At 42.6% G+C, this 15,443-nt stretch overlaps 1 protein-coding gene across 4 annotated transcripts; it reads left to right on the top strand.

Moving 5' to 3' along the window:
• Positions 1 to 37: 37 nt before the first annotated feature.
• Positions 38 to 14,743, top strand: TNFRSF4 (TNF receptor superfamily member 4). 4 transcript variants are annotated; one of them, XR_012590137.1, is made up of 8 exons: positions 38 to 875; positions 5,522 to 5,644; positions 6,000 to 6,101; positions 6,530 to 6,596; positions 7,119 to 7,348; positions 7,663 to 7,779; positions 8,510 to 8,632; positions 14,655 to 14,743. XR_012590137.1 is itself a non-coding variant. In XM_074609460.1 (7 exons), the coding sequence occupies exons 1-7, from the start codon at positions 824 to 826 to the stop codon at positions 8,578 to 8,580; spliced, it is 762 nt and encodes a 253-aa protein (XP_074465561.1). In that variant the 5' UTR covers positions 38 to 823; the 3' UTR covers positions 8,581 to 12,609. The 4 variants fall into 4 exon arrangements, 2 of the variants coding, with proteins under 2 accessions (XP_074465561.1, XP_074465562.1); XR_012590136.1 differs by lacking the exon at positions 14,655 to 14,743 and adding an exon at positions 11,480 to 12,609; XM_074609460.1 differs by lacking the exon at positions 14,655 to 14,743 and having other exon boundaries at positions 8,510 to 12,609.
• The last annotated feature ends 700 nt before the right edge of the window (positions 14,744 to 15,443 follow it).

A 15,443-nucleotide genomic window follows, 5' to 3' on the forward strand; every position in this document is an offset into this window, starting at 1 on the left:
AATCTTGTGTTAAAGTGAACTTAGAACGTCTGCCACATTAGTCAGCCCCCACTCCCCTCTGCCCCCTACCAACGCCCCATGTGTACTTGATTGCAGGGTGGTGAGATTTTAATGTGGCTAGAATCTGGAGATGTTCAGAACAAAATCCTGTGTCTAAACATGTGGTGCTTAGCGGAAGTCATAAGTACGGCTGGTTTAGATTGATTGGCAAAAGCTTTAGGTTTTGCTTTGCTGCTGTTTTAACTAGGGCTTCAAAAATATGCAATGACCTGCGCTTTGAACTGTCACAAAATTATACATGTAAACATACATTTTTGCAATGTGGTTGTTGCCAGTCTGGTTAAGACAAAAGTTGTAGCAGTATTAGTTGATAATTATATAAATGCCCTGCCTGCATTCTTGTATTATACTCTAGTTGTTTGCACAGCTCAATTATTTAGATATAATTTGAGTGGGCAAGTTCTATCTTGTCACACCTGACGCTCAGGAAGCAAGGGCTAGTTTGCAGAGGGATTCTTCAGCAGCCGAAATATGATGATGAAATATGGGACTTTATCTGTCAATAGAAGCAAAGATTTGCATACACACTCATAGTTTAATATTCTGGTAATGTAAGCATGGAATCCCTTGAAAAATACAAGGCAACACAGTATTTAACTAGCAACTGCAAAAATGTTTAAGTACGTACTGTTGTTGCAGTATTTGCCTCGTAACTGATAAATCTGAAACTTGAGGAGCAACTGGGAAAAATTAATTTTTAATGTATGCATAGAGTTCTGCCCCTTAATGTGTTTTGTTTTTCTCTGCCAGAAATCAGGATCACATGTTAAGTAACAGCTGTAAGGATAAAGCGGACTGCGTGGTGAAATTTGGAGGTACATGAGATTATTCCTGTTTTGGAATTTTAGAAGTTCGAACTATTCTAATTTGTCCATAGACTTATTTATTTTTAAAAATTCTTCAAGTATTTTATATGCACTCAATCTTTCTCAGATTGTTTTAGGCCCTTTCCCGTAGGGGAACTCTTACTTGGCTGTAATCCCTAAGGAATCTAGTGACTCTTTCTTTAAAGCCTTTTATTAAGCACTAGTTTCGAATTCCATGTTTGGTAGTTTGGGTTTTTTTGATGTACACAGGCAATCTGCCTACTGTTAATAGGACTTGGTCTCTGAGAGCTACTATCTCATGGACATGTTTCATCTTTCCAGAATTCAAAAGCTTGCATGGAATATCTGGGATAAGCATCTGTAGTCAAAAATGATACATGTATATTGAATAAAAGCAGAGCAAGGTCTTATTTCTGTCCCGTAGCGTGGCTCAACTCGCCACTCTGGAACTCCCCTCTCCTACTACGACCAGAGTAGCTGCATCCAGGCTGGTTTTTGGAAGCAGCCCATGATGCCCACAGCAATGCCAAGCAGCATTTGGGAGAGGTTAATCTGCATTGGTAAAAATCCAGCCAAGGAGTGTGCTAGTTGTGGAACGCTATGGGATTATCACTGTTCTCTCCCTGTTTTAGTTACTTGCATGATATAGCCAGGTAAAGAAATCTGGCAATATGAAGCCTGTCAACACTTAAGGATGCCATACATAAAAGTTGAATTCTCTAGATGGTTTATGAAGTTTGTGTGAACTGCTTTTATTAAAAGAGCATTTAATTTGTATTAAAGTATCCTTAAGAAGAATATCAGTGTTTCATCATCACCGCGCTAGTATTGAGTTTTCAGTTTAAGTGCATATAGCAGAATTTTAACCTTACCTTGTTTATGAACATCATAGGAGTCTGTATTTTCAGTTTCTTACTGAATAGTTGACTTACTGAATAGGTTAAGTCTTCTACTGTTTGTGAAAGAGAATTGGGGAAAAAAAAGCCTGGTTAAATATTGCTGAGGGAATGACTGAGTTATGAGGCATAAAGCTACTTCAGTGGCATTGAGTGTGATACTGCAATGGGAAGAGATTTGGCTATTTCCTGCGTGCAGGTACTGAGTGTGAAGGCAGTTGAAATTCAGCTGGGATGGTTTACTTGCTCTGTCAGCTTTGATCCCTTTTGGAAAGAGTAGCTTTAAGATATAACTTCTTTTCCATAGCGGTTGTTTTCCAAAATGCTTGGAAAATAGAAGTAGAAAAATAGTTACTGTTTTGCCTCGCTTTTGTCTCCCCTTCCACTCTTAAACAGTCTTACGGAAATTTAAGAAAGAAATGAAAAGCAGCAGTTCTGGATAAAAAAGGGCAGGATGTTGCTGTTCAGTCCTCCCAAATACTGCAGGCTAATTGGGATTCCAAATGTACTTCTCTTCCAGTCAAATCTCCTTTGCATTTAGATGTACCTTGACTGTAGATCTGCTTTGTCTGGGAAGTCTGGCCATGTTTTTTAACTAACTTAAATAAAACATCTTTGATTACTGTAGGATGTCTTGTTTCCTTGTGCCTTTGCATAAGAGTTGCTCGAGTCCCTTAGAACGGGAAGACTGAAAATTTACATCCTAGATCAGTAAGATCGAATTAGTAAAAATCAATAGTGAGCCTGGAAAGTTAAAGCACGCTAATTCCTAGTGTGACCACTTTTTTGCTCTGCTCTACATGCTTGTGTTAGATGGGGGCAGGACTGCTGTGCCAGTGTGCTGTTCGGCCTCCTCCATTGCCGTCCGGTTGTTGCTGGTGCGCACACCTGGATGGAGAAGCCTTCTGGGGCTTTGAATTCCAGAGTTAATGTGCTTCTGTGGAACAAATTAGCATCAGAAGTAGCTGGTACATGAATATTGCTTTCTTTGCTTTCATAGAGCACACCTGTGCTGGAAGCCTTTATTTCCATGGGGGCAACTGGTAGGGGTGACACAAAGTCTCTGTTTTGGAGTCAGGCGCTTACTTTTCTTCAGTGGCAATGCAGGGAGTCTGATATTAAGAGTCGAAATGGAGACTGCAGACCCTTCTCATCCGTAGCTTTTGCTAGCTCCTGAGGGCAATAATGAGATGACTGATGATTTGTGATTCCACACTTTCCCTGAGAAGCGAAATGTATTAACAACATTGGGTTTTATACAGCAATAAAAGTCACGGGTCTGTCGTTACCTTGAGACCAAGGGGAGAGCATCTGTCTGTACTTCTTTTAAGGAGCAAACCTGTGTGGGCTATGTTTCATTTTACTTACGGCTCTCATCCGTAAAGGTTTTCAGGCATTACCCCTCTATCGCTTTAATACTCCTCTTTACAATAACAAGGATCATCTCTTCTGGTTCTCCTGGCACTCAAGGCGCCTGTGCGTTAATACAATGTGGAGAGGTATGTACCTGGCTGGAGGCACTCTGTTTTAAGGCTGTGAATAGAAACCTTTTCATAATGCTGTTCAGCATGCCATCTTGCTGCCTGTGAATATTTTAGCTGTGAACTGCAGAAAATAGGTTTGCAGGGTGTGGAAAAAAGGATGGGGGCGTGGAGTACATGCTGGGAGTTTCCCAGCAACTGACATATGAATTTGTTCTGGTTGCCAGCAGTTTAGAATCACTTCTCTAAGTTTGCCGCTATTAGAATTTTGCTGGGACAACAGGGCTGCATTATGGTAGCTGTAGGTTTTTACTCGTATTTTTCTACTGTTTCGTTCTTGCTGCTGGCAGTCCCTATTAGCCATTGCTTGGTATTGAAATGCAAAGAACATCACTATCTTTTCCGTGAAAAATGCTGTAAGGACTGTGCCCCTGGTAAGTAATTTTCACTGGATGTTGGTTATAGTTGCGCGATGTAATATCTATCAGTTAATAACCCACAGGTGGTAGAAAACAGCATGTTGGAAAAAAGCGTTTGAGGAGACTTTCCTATCAGTCTGGACTAACAGAGATTATTTCTATAACATAGTACATTTAGGAATCCACCTTTTTGAAAGAGCTACATGTTCTTTAGCTTATTTTGTGTGGCTCAGCTTTCTTAATGTGTTGGTCTGGTGCGTTTTCATTGTGGGAGTACTGGCTGAGAAAAGGTGGTGGCATTTATGTTACTGTCCTTTACGTATCACATAAAGAAGCTCAGAAATCTTGCATAGTACTGGAAAACTTTAGGTAATTAATTCTATTTCTAAAGATGGCTTGTTAAGCTTTCTTTCGTAGCAAGGTTTTACTAGTTAAGACTTGGTGTTTTTTTTAAGGAAAAAAAAGTGTTTCTGAACTCAGTTTAAAGAAAGGCATACTTGTATGCAGGTAAAGATATTCCTTTATCTCTAAAGTTTTTTGTTCCTCCTTGAGCTGAAAGAACTTTTATCAGGTTTTAGGCATTGTTAGCAAATCTGCTGCTGTTGGGGAGACATTTCTTCATAGTCTCTTCCTGATTGTGTAAATGGTAAAAAATGTGGAAGTGTACTGCATATATGGTCATCACTAAAAATTTCCTGTATTTTGATAGCACTTAATAAAATGCAGAGAAAATTAGAGTGATTGAGAGACTTGGTGCTCGTTGTTCACCTACAGAACGGGAAAATGGAGAACCAAAACGAAAGAAGCAGTCTGTGAGAAGAAAGATGTATTTAAGCTCAAGTGTAAAAACCCTAGTCATTAGAGCTGTCTGTATAGTTCCTGCAGCCTGTGCTGTAATGGAGGGAAGCTGTGAGATAGAAGAAACGTATCTGACTCCTTTCTTTTCCAGAATCCACTGGTAACTTGCCGTTTCGGTTTGGGCAAGTTACTTTGCTTACGAACTTTGTTGTCCTAGCGCATCAATGTGAACTTCTGTGGAAGCACTGTGTATTGTACAGGTCGGAGGATGTGGGTGCAAGCATTCAGAGCTTGTTTCTAAATGCACTGTGTGGTACAGACATGCTGTTTGGAATAGTAACAAATGCCTGCCTTGCATCTTGCGCTGTGTCTCACTGTTTATGAAGTGGAGCTAGTAACATCTTTGATGTTGCTGGGCGCCAGTACAGATGCATATCAAAATACAACCGCATTCTTTCATGCCTAATGGGCTTTCAGAATGCCAACAGAAAGGTACTACAAACATATATTCTTGACTGCCTCACTAATGTATTTTCTGCAAACCTGAGCAGTCCATTGCCATCATTTGTACCTGTTTGGGATTACTTTGGGTTGAATTGCATGATTTATGTCAGAAGGGAAGGCAGGATCTGTGATAGAGCCATTGTATTACACTGGAGATCAGACCTATTGCTGTGCTTAAAAACCTGCTTTTTTTCCCTAACCGATACTGGCTGCAAACTGTGATGTCTAAACCATATGAAAAGGTGGTCTGGAGAAGTGATATTTGGAATCCACTGGGAGAATCATTTGGGGCATTGCCTCAACTCTTAGCGAGTCATCAGGCCCCTACTAGCTCATTTTGGCTGCATAATTTACAGTGATGCTATGGGCCAATGCTTTTAGGGATTCTGGTGTATCTAAATCTGCTGGATGTTTTCAGTCAGAGTTGTAAGTGGAACTGTTGCTTTCTGGGCAATCTTTCATTCTAATGCATGAAAACGAAGAGGACTTTTTTCTGATAACAATCGGTTCCTCCTTCTATGTGGTCTTTCTTTTAGGTGAAAGAATGAGAAGCCGCTGCACAACAACAACAGACACAGTCTGCGCTCCCTGTCAAGATGAATACTTTAATAGTGAGCACAACCACAGCTTCTGCAAGAGTTGTACGATCTGTGACACTAGTAAGTCAGCTGTATAGCGGTCATTTCTTGATACAAATTTGGGAGACAATCAGTCTTCATATCTTTGTGTGCTCCTCAAAGGCTGATGTCCTAAAGCCTGTCACTTGAGATGACCAAGCCCAAACACTGGGTTGTCACTGCAGTAGCTGATAACTCCTGGTTGGTACTGGTGGTAGAGCCTTCAAAGGGAAGCAGGCTTGCACTGCCTGAAAACGGGTGTCTTCAGAATTGTTAATGAACTCTGCTCTCCGCGGTTGTTTCTACACACAACAGATAGGCACCGAGTAATTAATATTTTGTGCCTTTCTTAACTTATTTCTTGTCTCTCACTTGCCCTGTATTCTGTTGTTGCTAGCAAAGGGGAGCAAGGAAGTGAAGAAGTGTGAGAAGACCTCTGACAGAATTTGCATGTGTGATGCAGGTTACATGCCAGATGACAGCCATCCACTGCGAAGCGGTAAGTTAGTGATGTATCAGACTCTCCAAACTCTTGCCTCCGCTTCAGGTGAGATGCTTGTTATTTCTAGTGTAAAAGCTGCTTGTCTTTTGGCTCACTGATGTCTCCACACAAGTGTTAATAGCCGGGTAGTTGTGCAAACGGTTGCTTTGATTCCTGAGCTGTCAGAAATCTTAATGCTCTCCTTGTTAATATCCATAGCCAGTAGAGAAAAGGGAAACCTTGCCAGTTGCAGGCTAAAATGAGCCTCTGAGTATGTTGTATTACTTCTGACCCAATGAGTATGGTTTATAGAGGCTATGTGAGTTTTGTTTGGTCTGTTCCATAAGCTAGACTACTGGAATAAGCTATTAGCATAACTAACGTGTGGTTGTCATACAGTTATGTTGCTAACTGAACTCAGATTCTCTCTCTTTCTTTTTTTCCAGCATGCTTACCATGTCCTGAAGGGTCTTATTCCACAGGGAGAAATGAAAACTGCAAACCTTGGACCAAGTATGTATCACTGATCTAAACATGCCCAGAGCAATATTTTTGGGTTTATCTCGGTAGCAGTTGATGCCCAAATCATGGTGTATAGAGTAAACCTGCAGTAGGTGTGACAAAACTGTGTTTCTCATGGCTCTCAGGAGCCTTGAGCAGTCTGTGTACTGATTTGAAGCATCTGCCTGCCTTCCACCCTTTCTTCGCCTACAGCAACAACAGTATTCTCAGCCTTTTGGTTTTTTAAAGGTCTGGATGTTTTGTTTCTCTAGCAAAAGGTTCCCTTGCCAAATGCAGATGGGCTTCAAGGCTGTTAGGTACACGGTTGCAAAGAAAAACAGAATGTCAGGTTTTTTCCAGTAATAACTGTGATTAGCTGAGTTGTTCTTCACGTATTCTGTAGAATCTAGGAAAGGTGAGTTTGTGTTGATAAAAAAAGTATTGTAATATTCACTGGCTTTTTCCATGGAGATTACTTAAAGTGCAATACTGCAACTGTTTGAAACTCTACACTAATTTATGTTGTGTCTCTAGCTGCAGCGTTCTTGGGAAAAGCACTCTTCGACCAGGGACAAAAACAGCTGATGCTGTTTGCAGCAACCATGTCACACAGCCAGCTACCTCGCAGAGTGCAACACCTGCTTTGAATCTTTCCAATGCTGACCACAAGAATAAGATGTCGACTGCAACGTTCTCACCGTCCAGATCTAGTGTGATTCCTTTCATTTGCACGGATACAAACAGCCCCACAGAGACTAACTGGGGTAAGGAGAGGGAATAACCAAGTCTAGTCTATTTACTAGAGCTGCTCAGTAATTTTCACCTGAAATTGATTTCATTGGAAATGAAATCACACTCTTTCTCAGAAGCCATATCTGTATTTTACACAGTCTTTCAGCGAGACATGCACGGGATTCCAGACTTCTTGCTAGTCTGCTTGGCAGCTGAGATTTGTAGGCTTTGTGGTTCAGGGGTGCTTCTGGAGTTCTAGGTTCCTTCTTCTGAAGCTGGAAAGCCATGGAAACTGCAGCTAGAACCATGCACCTTTTTTAGTGTATTCTTCTATTTTTCCTTCCAGGGTCTTTATCACTTATCCTTATTTGTCTGATATTGCTCATGGTGAGTGGAATGTCCATCCTTCTGTTGATTATCCAAGCAGCCAAAAAAGAGACCAAGAGGAGGAAAAACCGTCAAGGTGAGTTTCTTTTTATGGTGAAAAATGTACAGAAAATAATAATCAGGGCCCTGTGTTTGAACTTTGATAATTGTTTCTAATCATAATGAAGGCTACCTGACTAAGTAGCACAGTGTCATCTGCAGTTAATGCCAGTGGTTCATCCTCTGTGTAGTCCTGATGCACTGGAGGTCATAGTGTCTCAAGTTTTGCATTCTTACAGAGCAAAGATTCCCCAACTTGTTGCCCGGCAGAAGGATTCTCTCTCTTTCTCTAACTTTAACTCCTTGTAGCTTTTTCCTCCCTTAGTCCCTGCAAAAATGATGGAATGATTTTGTGCAGGGAATTCTATTCAGTACAGTCAGGATCCAGAATCAACAGTCTTTTAAAGAGTATATGGTGAACTTTTTTGCCTACGCAAAGTGAGTTGTCTTGAAGTGTCACCTGCAAACACAGGAAATGTTTGACTGAGAAGAGCTGAATTCTATAGTGAGAATTAAGTGGCAGCCTGGCTCCTGAATCAGCCCACAGCTGCCTCGTGTTCCATTGACAGAGCAATGAGAAAGTGTATTTTCACTGTCCCCTATGCTTAATGTTTCCTAGCACTGGCTGGAAAGGCAAGCACTATCCCAAATGTCATTCAGGTCCCTAGTCTTTTATGAAACTAGAAAAGTCCCTGACTTCCCTTTTCCTGACCTTTCTACTCTGTATAGTATTTTTTTATGTTTTGTTATTATTATCTGTCTTTCAGGAGGAGGGAGCTGTCGATACCCTGTCCAGGAAGAACAAATTCACTCCAATTCTAGTCTCATCAAAAACTGACTCCGCATTACGCTTCTGTTTCTTGCATTTCTGAGCCGATCGATTGTAACAAGTAATGTGACGGAGCATTCTGTGGCTGTATGCGTGGATGTGTGTAACTGTTTAATTGCACTTCGGTTCCTTTGGTCTCGTTGAGTGGCCCCTTTGGCATTAGGACCCATGGGAGTAGCTGTTCTTGCTGAAATCATGTGATTCTTTCTCTTTGGCAGATCCTGTGCACAGCGTCCCTCTTGCCAGACTGAGTTGATAATAGTCTGCTCTGCATTTCTAGCCAATTCTGTATGTAGTGATGGGCAGTTGTCTTTGGACTGAAGAAAGTGTTTGTGAAGCTGTAAGAGCTGATCATTGAGCAGACAGAAAAAAAGGGAAATCGAAAGACTTGCTTTATGGCTGAGTTTATGTCTTGTCGTACAATTCTGAGATGCTGAGCAGAGCATGTCTCTCTTTTCTCAGTGCAGGTATCTCCAGCGTTTCAGTCTACTTACCAAATGAGCTCTCCTCGCGTTAGGTGGAGAATCTCCCCCGATGAACCTAGCCAGTGTCCCTTGTGCTTCTGTTTTTTTCAAGTTATTTCTTCTTGGTCAAGTAGAGTGGCATATGTCAGCTGTGCCTCCAGAGGCAGCTGTCACTGCTGGTAACTCTCGTGCTGGCCGTGTGCCAGAATAGCACCAGAGTTCTGGTGCTAGTTGTTAAGTGACTGGTAAGAGATGGCTATTCAATGCCACTTGTCTCTGTTATGCATTTCTTCAAACATACCCATTGAGAAATTGTCATGTTAACATAGTGAACAGTGTATCCATTATCCGGCTAAAAAATGGAATTACTAATGATCACCAGGTAGCTCCAGATCTCCAAGTGTTTGGAAATCTCCACGGAGGTCTTCATGTGTGTGGAAAGTAGAATATGTGGATTGCCAGAAGGCAAAGGGGATGGTAATTTCTGATTAGAACATTATTAGTGGAAACTGTAGTTCAAAATATAGGGGGAAAGGTAGAGTGCCAGTTGTCTGCACTGTAAACTTCAGTAGTTGCCATGTATAACTCATGTTTTATCTATAAGCCCTGTGCAACCAACATGCTGTGTGCTTCCTCTTGGTGGACATCCTGTTGTGTCTGTCATCAGCAAGGCTGCTTCAGTCAAGCTTGGACATTTCCACAGTAAAATTGTTTAGCTAAAACCACTTTTGTGAGACTTGATTGCTTGGGACGTAGGGAGAAACACAGAAGCAAGTTTGGTTCCAGACCGTGCTCTGGATTTGGGGAAAGTCTGTTTATGTCTTAGGTTTAGGAGCATGTACATGGACATGCAGAGTTTTTCTGCTGCTGAATGACAATTTTGTGATGGTTTAGAAAGGAGTAACTCCTTAGATGTTCTCTGTTGACAAGAGGCAAGAGCTGACCTCTGAACGCAGCGCTGACTCTCTGGGCCTTCAAGGGTTGCGTTTTAGCAAAGGCGTGTAAAGATGGTGTAACGGTGGATAGATGCCTAAACTGTACTCTGACCATTCATCGGGATGATCACCTTGTGCATGCTGTCAGTGGAATCTTCATTCAAGAAGTGTTCTTGATTTGGTCGCTGTGCAGTTAAAAATGCCTGGTTGTTTGCCTGTACACTGTATGAAATGAATTTTACTTCTGTAACGTTTTACCGCAAGTTAATCAGTCTGTAGTTTTGGAAAGCGTTCACATTTTAGATGGCAAGTGCAACATCTGAAGTGTCTGAGAGAAGCCTGAAGTGTTACTGTCAATAGCTTTTGCTGTAATTGAAATGCCTCCGTGTAAAAATTCAAGAAGTAATAAAACTTGGGAGTTGTATAATTGAGAAGTGTTTTTCACTTCAAATGTAACTCCTTAGTAGATTATTCATTAGAGGTAGGTATTTTATAAGCACAGTACCAAAGCATATGCCCAAATATGCAACAGGAAATGTATTCAAGAATACAACTGGTGTCTAGAAACATGTTTTTAAACATATGTTTTCTTATATGTTATACATATGGTGTACTTAGCAGTGATTTCCTATTTTGAAGCGTATATACAATGTATATAAGTATTTGTATTATATACGAAGTGTGATAGTGACTTTTTGAAATAAATTGTGGTAGCAGCTAGATGTGCTTGTATGATGTGTATGATTGGAGAGTACAAATGAGCAAAACGTTATTCCGGTGCGTATAATTCTCACAGAAAGCAGGATCACCAAATGGTCAATCCTGTGGCTTAACTGGCTTTGAGTTCACATGCTGCCTTGCCCCTTGGCTTTCTGTGCGACTTGAGAAAGTCGCGTGTAGTGTTTTATCTCTGTGAATCTGGCCTGACAGCATTTCTGACCTGAGAGTTGCTGGGACGCTCAAGATCATAAAATCCTAGAATTGTTAGGGTTGTAAGGGACCTTAAAGATCATCTAGTTGCAACCCCCCTGCCATGGTTGATGCCAAGATGATGAGGCTCAGCCCCTTCAAAATCGTAGAGCCCCTGTTGTGAACGTAGAGGTCTTTGGAAGTGTGCTGTGGCCTAAATGCTGTTATCTTGCGGTGAACTGGATGGCAAAATGATGAATCTGAGAAATGCATTCCAGGGAAACCCCAACAGATTCTCGGAAACTTATCAAGTTTGTAGGCTCCACTTCCGAGGCAATAAAGCAAGTACCATGTTTCCATGTAACTGAGCAAGGCAGAGATAACTAGCGAGCTATTGTAGGTTGTGGGTTATACGGTGAAAACAGCCCACAGGAGCAGATGAGCTGTTGGCTTGACAGAAGTGCTGCTGTGGCAGCAGAGCTCCTCTGTGGTGTGGGCTCATCAGCTGTTTCCGCGAATCTTACTTGTTTTCTGCCCTCTGGCTCAGCCGCACAGGAAGATGCCCGAGTGCACTCACTGTGTTCTCATGCCTTCCTACAGCCTCCCCATCAGGAGATGTCCTGCGAACTAGGGCATGGGTTCCCTCTGCCTGAAGAATGAACCGACGCTGGCTGTGGAAGGGCACAGCAGGGTAGCGGAGAACAAGTTGCATTTGCTCATCGTTTGGAAGACAAGAACAGCCAATTCGGTGTGCTGTGTGGCTGAAGGTCTGTAATAGCAAGCGCTCCCAGACTGCGATTGCTGGTTTTTGTGCTAATCCGTACCGGTGAGCCTGTCTGTGCCGGCTGCCCTGCTGGAGGACTGTATCCAGTCGCTGTGCCAAGACGTATAATCCTATCAGAAGAGTTAAACCATAATAACATCTGATAGGATTGGAGGCATTTACGATTTGATTTTTTTTTTTTGAGGATTTCTGTGTTGGTAGACTGCCAGTTTAAATAAACTGATGTAGGTATTTCACTCTAAATAAAGGAATAACATTTTTTTTTTTAATTGCCATCTTCAGTCTTGTCACTCTTTCTGTGAAAAACTTGCTTGGATTTTTTTGTTCCAATCTTCCCTAAAACGGCAGAAAGTAGTTAAAAATAGGCAGAAAATCTTGAACAAATTGGTGCTGCCTTCTGCCCACGCTTGCCTTCCTACGTGCCAGAAATGAAACTTTCCCTTCTCAAAGGTATGGGCCTGTGTCACAAAGCAAGTTCCTGTTTTTCAACCATTCAGATTTCCCCGTTTTTGGGCACTTGAGAGAGACACAGTCTGAATTGTGCAGCTTCAGCTAAGCTGATAAAGATAGGGCTGTACTGGAAACTTTTTCCAGTGTAATGCAGTAAGCTGAGGTGTCAGTTTGTCTTTTATTCTGCAAACCAGTGCTAACTCTGGTTTTAGTGTGAACTCTACTGGCAGTTAGAGTACTTGGTAAACCGATGTGATTTGTAAATTAAATGCCTCTTGGTTGCCATAGAGCCCTGATTCAGGAAGTCGTTTGTGCAGATGCAAAACTGTCTGTATGAATGTTGTCACTGAAATTTGACCTATTGCTTGTTTTAAGAACTGTCTGTAAAACTGACTAATATCCGTGTGAAAATGAATAATTTAACTTTTCAACTTCACTATTCATGAGTTACGCGCCACGGGGCCAGCCCCTTACGCTGTTTCTAATTAGCTACAGGAGGAAAACCAAACAAAAAACCAACCCCTCTTGTCTTTGGGATTTCCATCTACAGTATTTTTCCCTCTCTTACATGCGAGGCTATCGCATATCTAACTCCATATCTAACTCCATATCGCCTGGAGTTTTAACAAGGCAATTTGGTTAAAAGGGAGGTTTGTTTTGCTAATTGCTTTGCTGTATATTCAGTTTTGGAGAAGGATTAGGACAAGAACAGATGGTATTTGAGAGCCACGTTGGAAAAAAATTATATAAATGAGCTGGGTTTTGCAGTTCTTGAACACTCCTTTCATACCGCAGATTTGGCAGTTAACATACGTATTTCATATTTCAGTAGTTGTTATAATAAAAAAAACCCAACCCACAGATCCGTAAGTTTGTGCTTTTTATGTTCACTTCCTCCGTTGTCTTTTTTGGTCTTCCCCTGAAATATATGACAAGCTTCTGCTACTGCAGCTACCCTAGATCCTTTATCTCCTGCCTTTTCTCTTCTTTCATGTTCTCCTGTGACTTAGAAGTGCATCAAAGTGACTCAGGTTTGCCATGAGAGACTTAAGAAAGGTCACATCCGCTGATAGACGCTGTGACAGGTGCTAAGCTGGGAAGGAAATACACGGCTTGGTAACGTCAGGGACTTGTGGTTTTTGCGTTCTGTCTGGTTTGGTTTCCCTCTATGAAATGTCAGTTATGGTACTACCTGGCCTCTGCGCCATTGGGATTGTCTGCGAGGAGTTGCCACTCTTGGTGGCCGGGCTGTGCAAACAACCCCCAGAGGTAGCTGCGAGACTCGTTCCATGGGCTAAGGCAGGGCTCCCATGGGTGCGTGCTGCAGGGTCCTTAGTGCTGTGTGAAGGAAGGATCCGGGGGTCTTTGCAAAGCCCTAATTGTTTTGGGGTGAGAATTTAACTGGTCTCAGGAACCCACCTGTGGCACTACCTGAATCACACGTGCTTCTGCCACATTGTGTGACTCCTGTGCCCCCAGCCTTAGCTGGGGCAGGTTTGCAGGGCAGTCATTCTCCCAGTGGGCCAAAAGAGGGCAGGCATTAGACAGGTGCTGCAAATACCCCTGGATCTGGAAACCCCCAGGGGAGCCAGTCCTTGTCACTGCAAAACCTCAAGGCTGGCCTAAAGGTCAGCAGAGCTCAAAGGAACACAATTCTGTCTTCTCCTTTCAGGCTGCAGATAAATTATTTGTCCCTAAGGTTTGTTTGGTTGTTTTTTTTTTCTACACCAGTCTTTGGGACAGTACTATGTGAGCTGTCACCATTCATATGGTGTCCTTCTGGGGAGCTGATGTCCCTGTGTCCCCCTGGCGCCAGCCTCACCGTCTGCTTGCTGCGGCACTGACCTGCACCCCATGCACTGGCTGTTCCTCCACGCTTTCTGCAGCCCACCAGAACTGCTGTTCTACCACTGGTTCCCTGGTGTGAGGAACGTTTCTTGTAGCTGTCACAACATAGCCAAGGGCTCTTTAAGTAAAGACAGACTGACAGTTGTTTCCCAAGATCATAGACAAGTTCTGTACAACAGAATGTGAATCCTGTAGGTAGCAATGGAGTCTCTTTTTTGCAATGGGATGGAATCAGTTTATGAGATGGAGCTTACAAGGCAATTTCTACATCAGTCTTACATATTTGTTATTCAGAAATGACGTACATTTCATGTGAACAACCTCTTACATTTAGGAGAACTGCATGGCTTCTTTGGTCACTCATTGTGGGTAATCAGTAAAATCTCAATGTCAGGAAACCGAGTAACTCTCCCCGGCAATGACAGTATATTGTTAATGACGTTAAGTCCAAGGCCAGGCTGGATGAGGCTTTGAGCAACCTGGGCTTGGTGGGAGGTGTCCCTGCCCAGGGCAGGGGCGTTGGAACTAGATGATCTTTAAGGTCCCTTCCAACCCGAACCATTCTGTGATTCTGTGTGAGTGTCAGTAAAGCTACTGGACTTGCAAGAACTAACTGCATGTCTGAGAAATGGTGATACTCTTTTTTTGGGGTTTTGTTTTGTTTGGTTGTTTGTTTTTTGTTCTTTCCAACAGGTTAGTAATTTGGACAGTTCAGCAAACTGGCGGCTCTTGTGGCCCCAAGCAAAAAGGAAGCTGTAAAATGAGGCTCCTGGCGATGTGCGTAATGTTCAGCTCATGGCTGCATATCCTTAAGGTGGGCAAAAGCAGAATTCTCAGCTGGTTCTGTAAGTACTCTTAGGAATGTGGGCCCTGAAGACAGGTAGAAGTTGCCTCATCAGTGCACTTCGGTGGGTGGAAGAATCCACTGGTTCTTCCTTCGGATCTCATCCTTGGGCACTCCTTCTAGTGTGATATGTGCGGGTCATGGAGCACAGCGGAGGGAGAAGGGATTAGGATATCTGTAACACTTTTTCTTCTGTTCCACCACTGTGTGTGCTTATGTTTCAGCCTTAATCTGCCCTGAGCCACTGCATTTGGGGTCTTTTGCCACATGTGTTTCTGTACCTTCCTTTGCTGAAGGAAGGAGAAAAAACCCGTCTTCCTCAGTTCTCCTGATAGAGTGAGGCACCACACTCAGAACTGAGCTCATTTATTGGAGACAATCATAAAAGATTAAGGCCTCTTCATCCATGACTGAGAAACTAGAGCCTGGCACGCAAGAGACCCTTTGGTTCAAACTCCAGCACACAAGCCCTTGCAGAGTCTGTCTCCAAAGGCACAGCAGCATCAGCGTTTGGATGCTACTTTTTAGTGGCAACTGGGAACTCTGAACCCTGAGGCATTTCTGAGCATCTCGGCCCCTCACTTCTTCTCTTTGCCTATTCATGTCTGTGCTACGTCTTCCTGTTTTGTGCATTGAGA

This window comes from Larus michahellis, chromosome 16 (genome assembly GCF_964199755.1).
Source record: "Larus michahellis chromosome 16, bLarMic1.1, whole genome shotgun sequence".
In the NCBI taxonomy this organism is placed as follows: domain Eukaryota; kingdom Metazoa; phylum Chordata; class Aves; order Charadriiformes; family Laridae; genus Larus; species Larus michahellis.

Coding starts and splice junctions, on each gene's coding strand:
- TNFRSF4 (XM_074609460.1), top strand. CDS start 824: ATGTTAAGTAACAGCTGTAAGGATAAAGCGGACTGCGTGGTGAAATTT. Junction 876..5,521: donor CTGCGTGGTGAAATTTGGAG/GTACATGAGATT, acceptor TCTTTCTTTTAG/GTGAAAGAATGAGAAGCCGC. Junction 6,102..6,529: donor CAGCCATCCACTGCGAAGCG/GTAAGTTAGTGA, acceptor CTTTTTTTCCAG/CATGCTTACCATGTCCTGAA.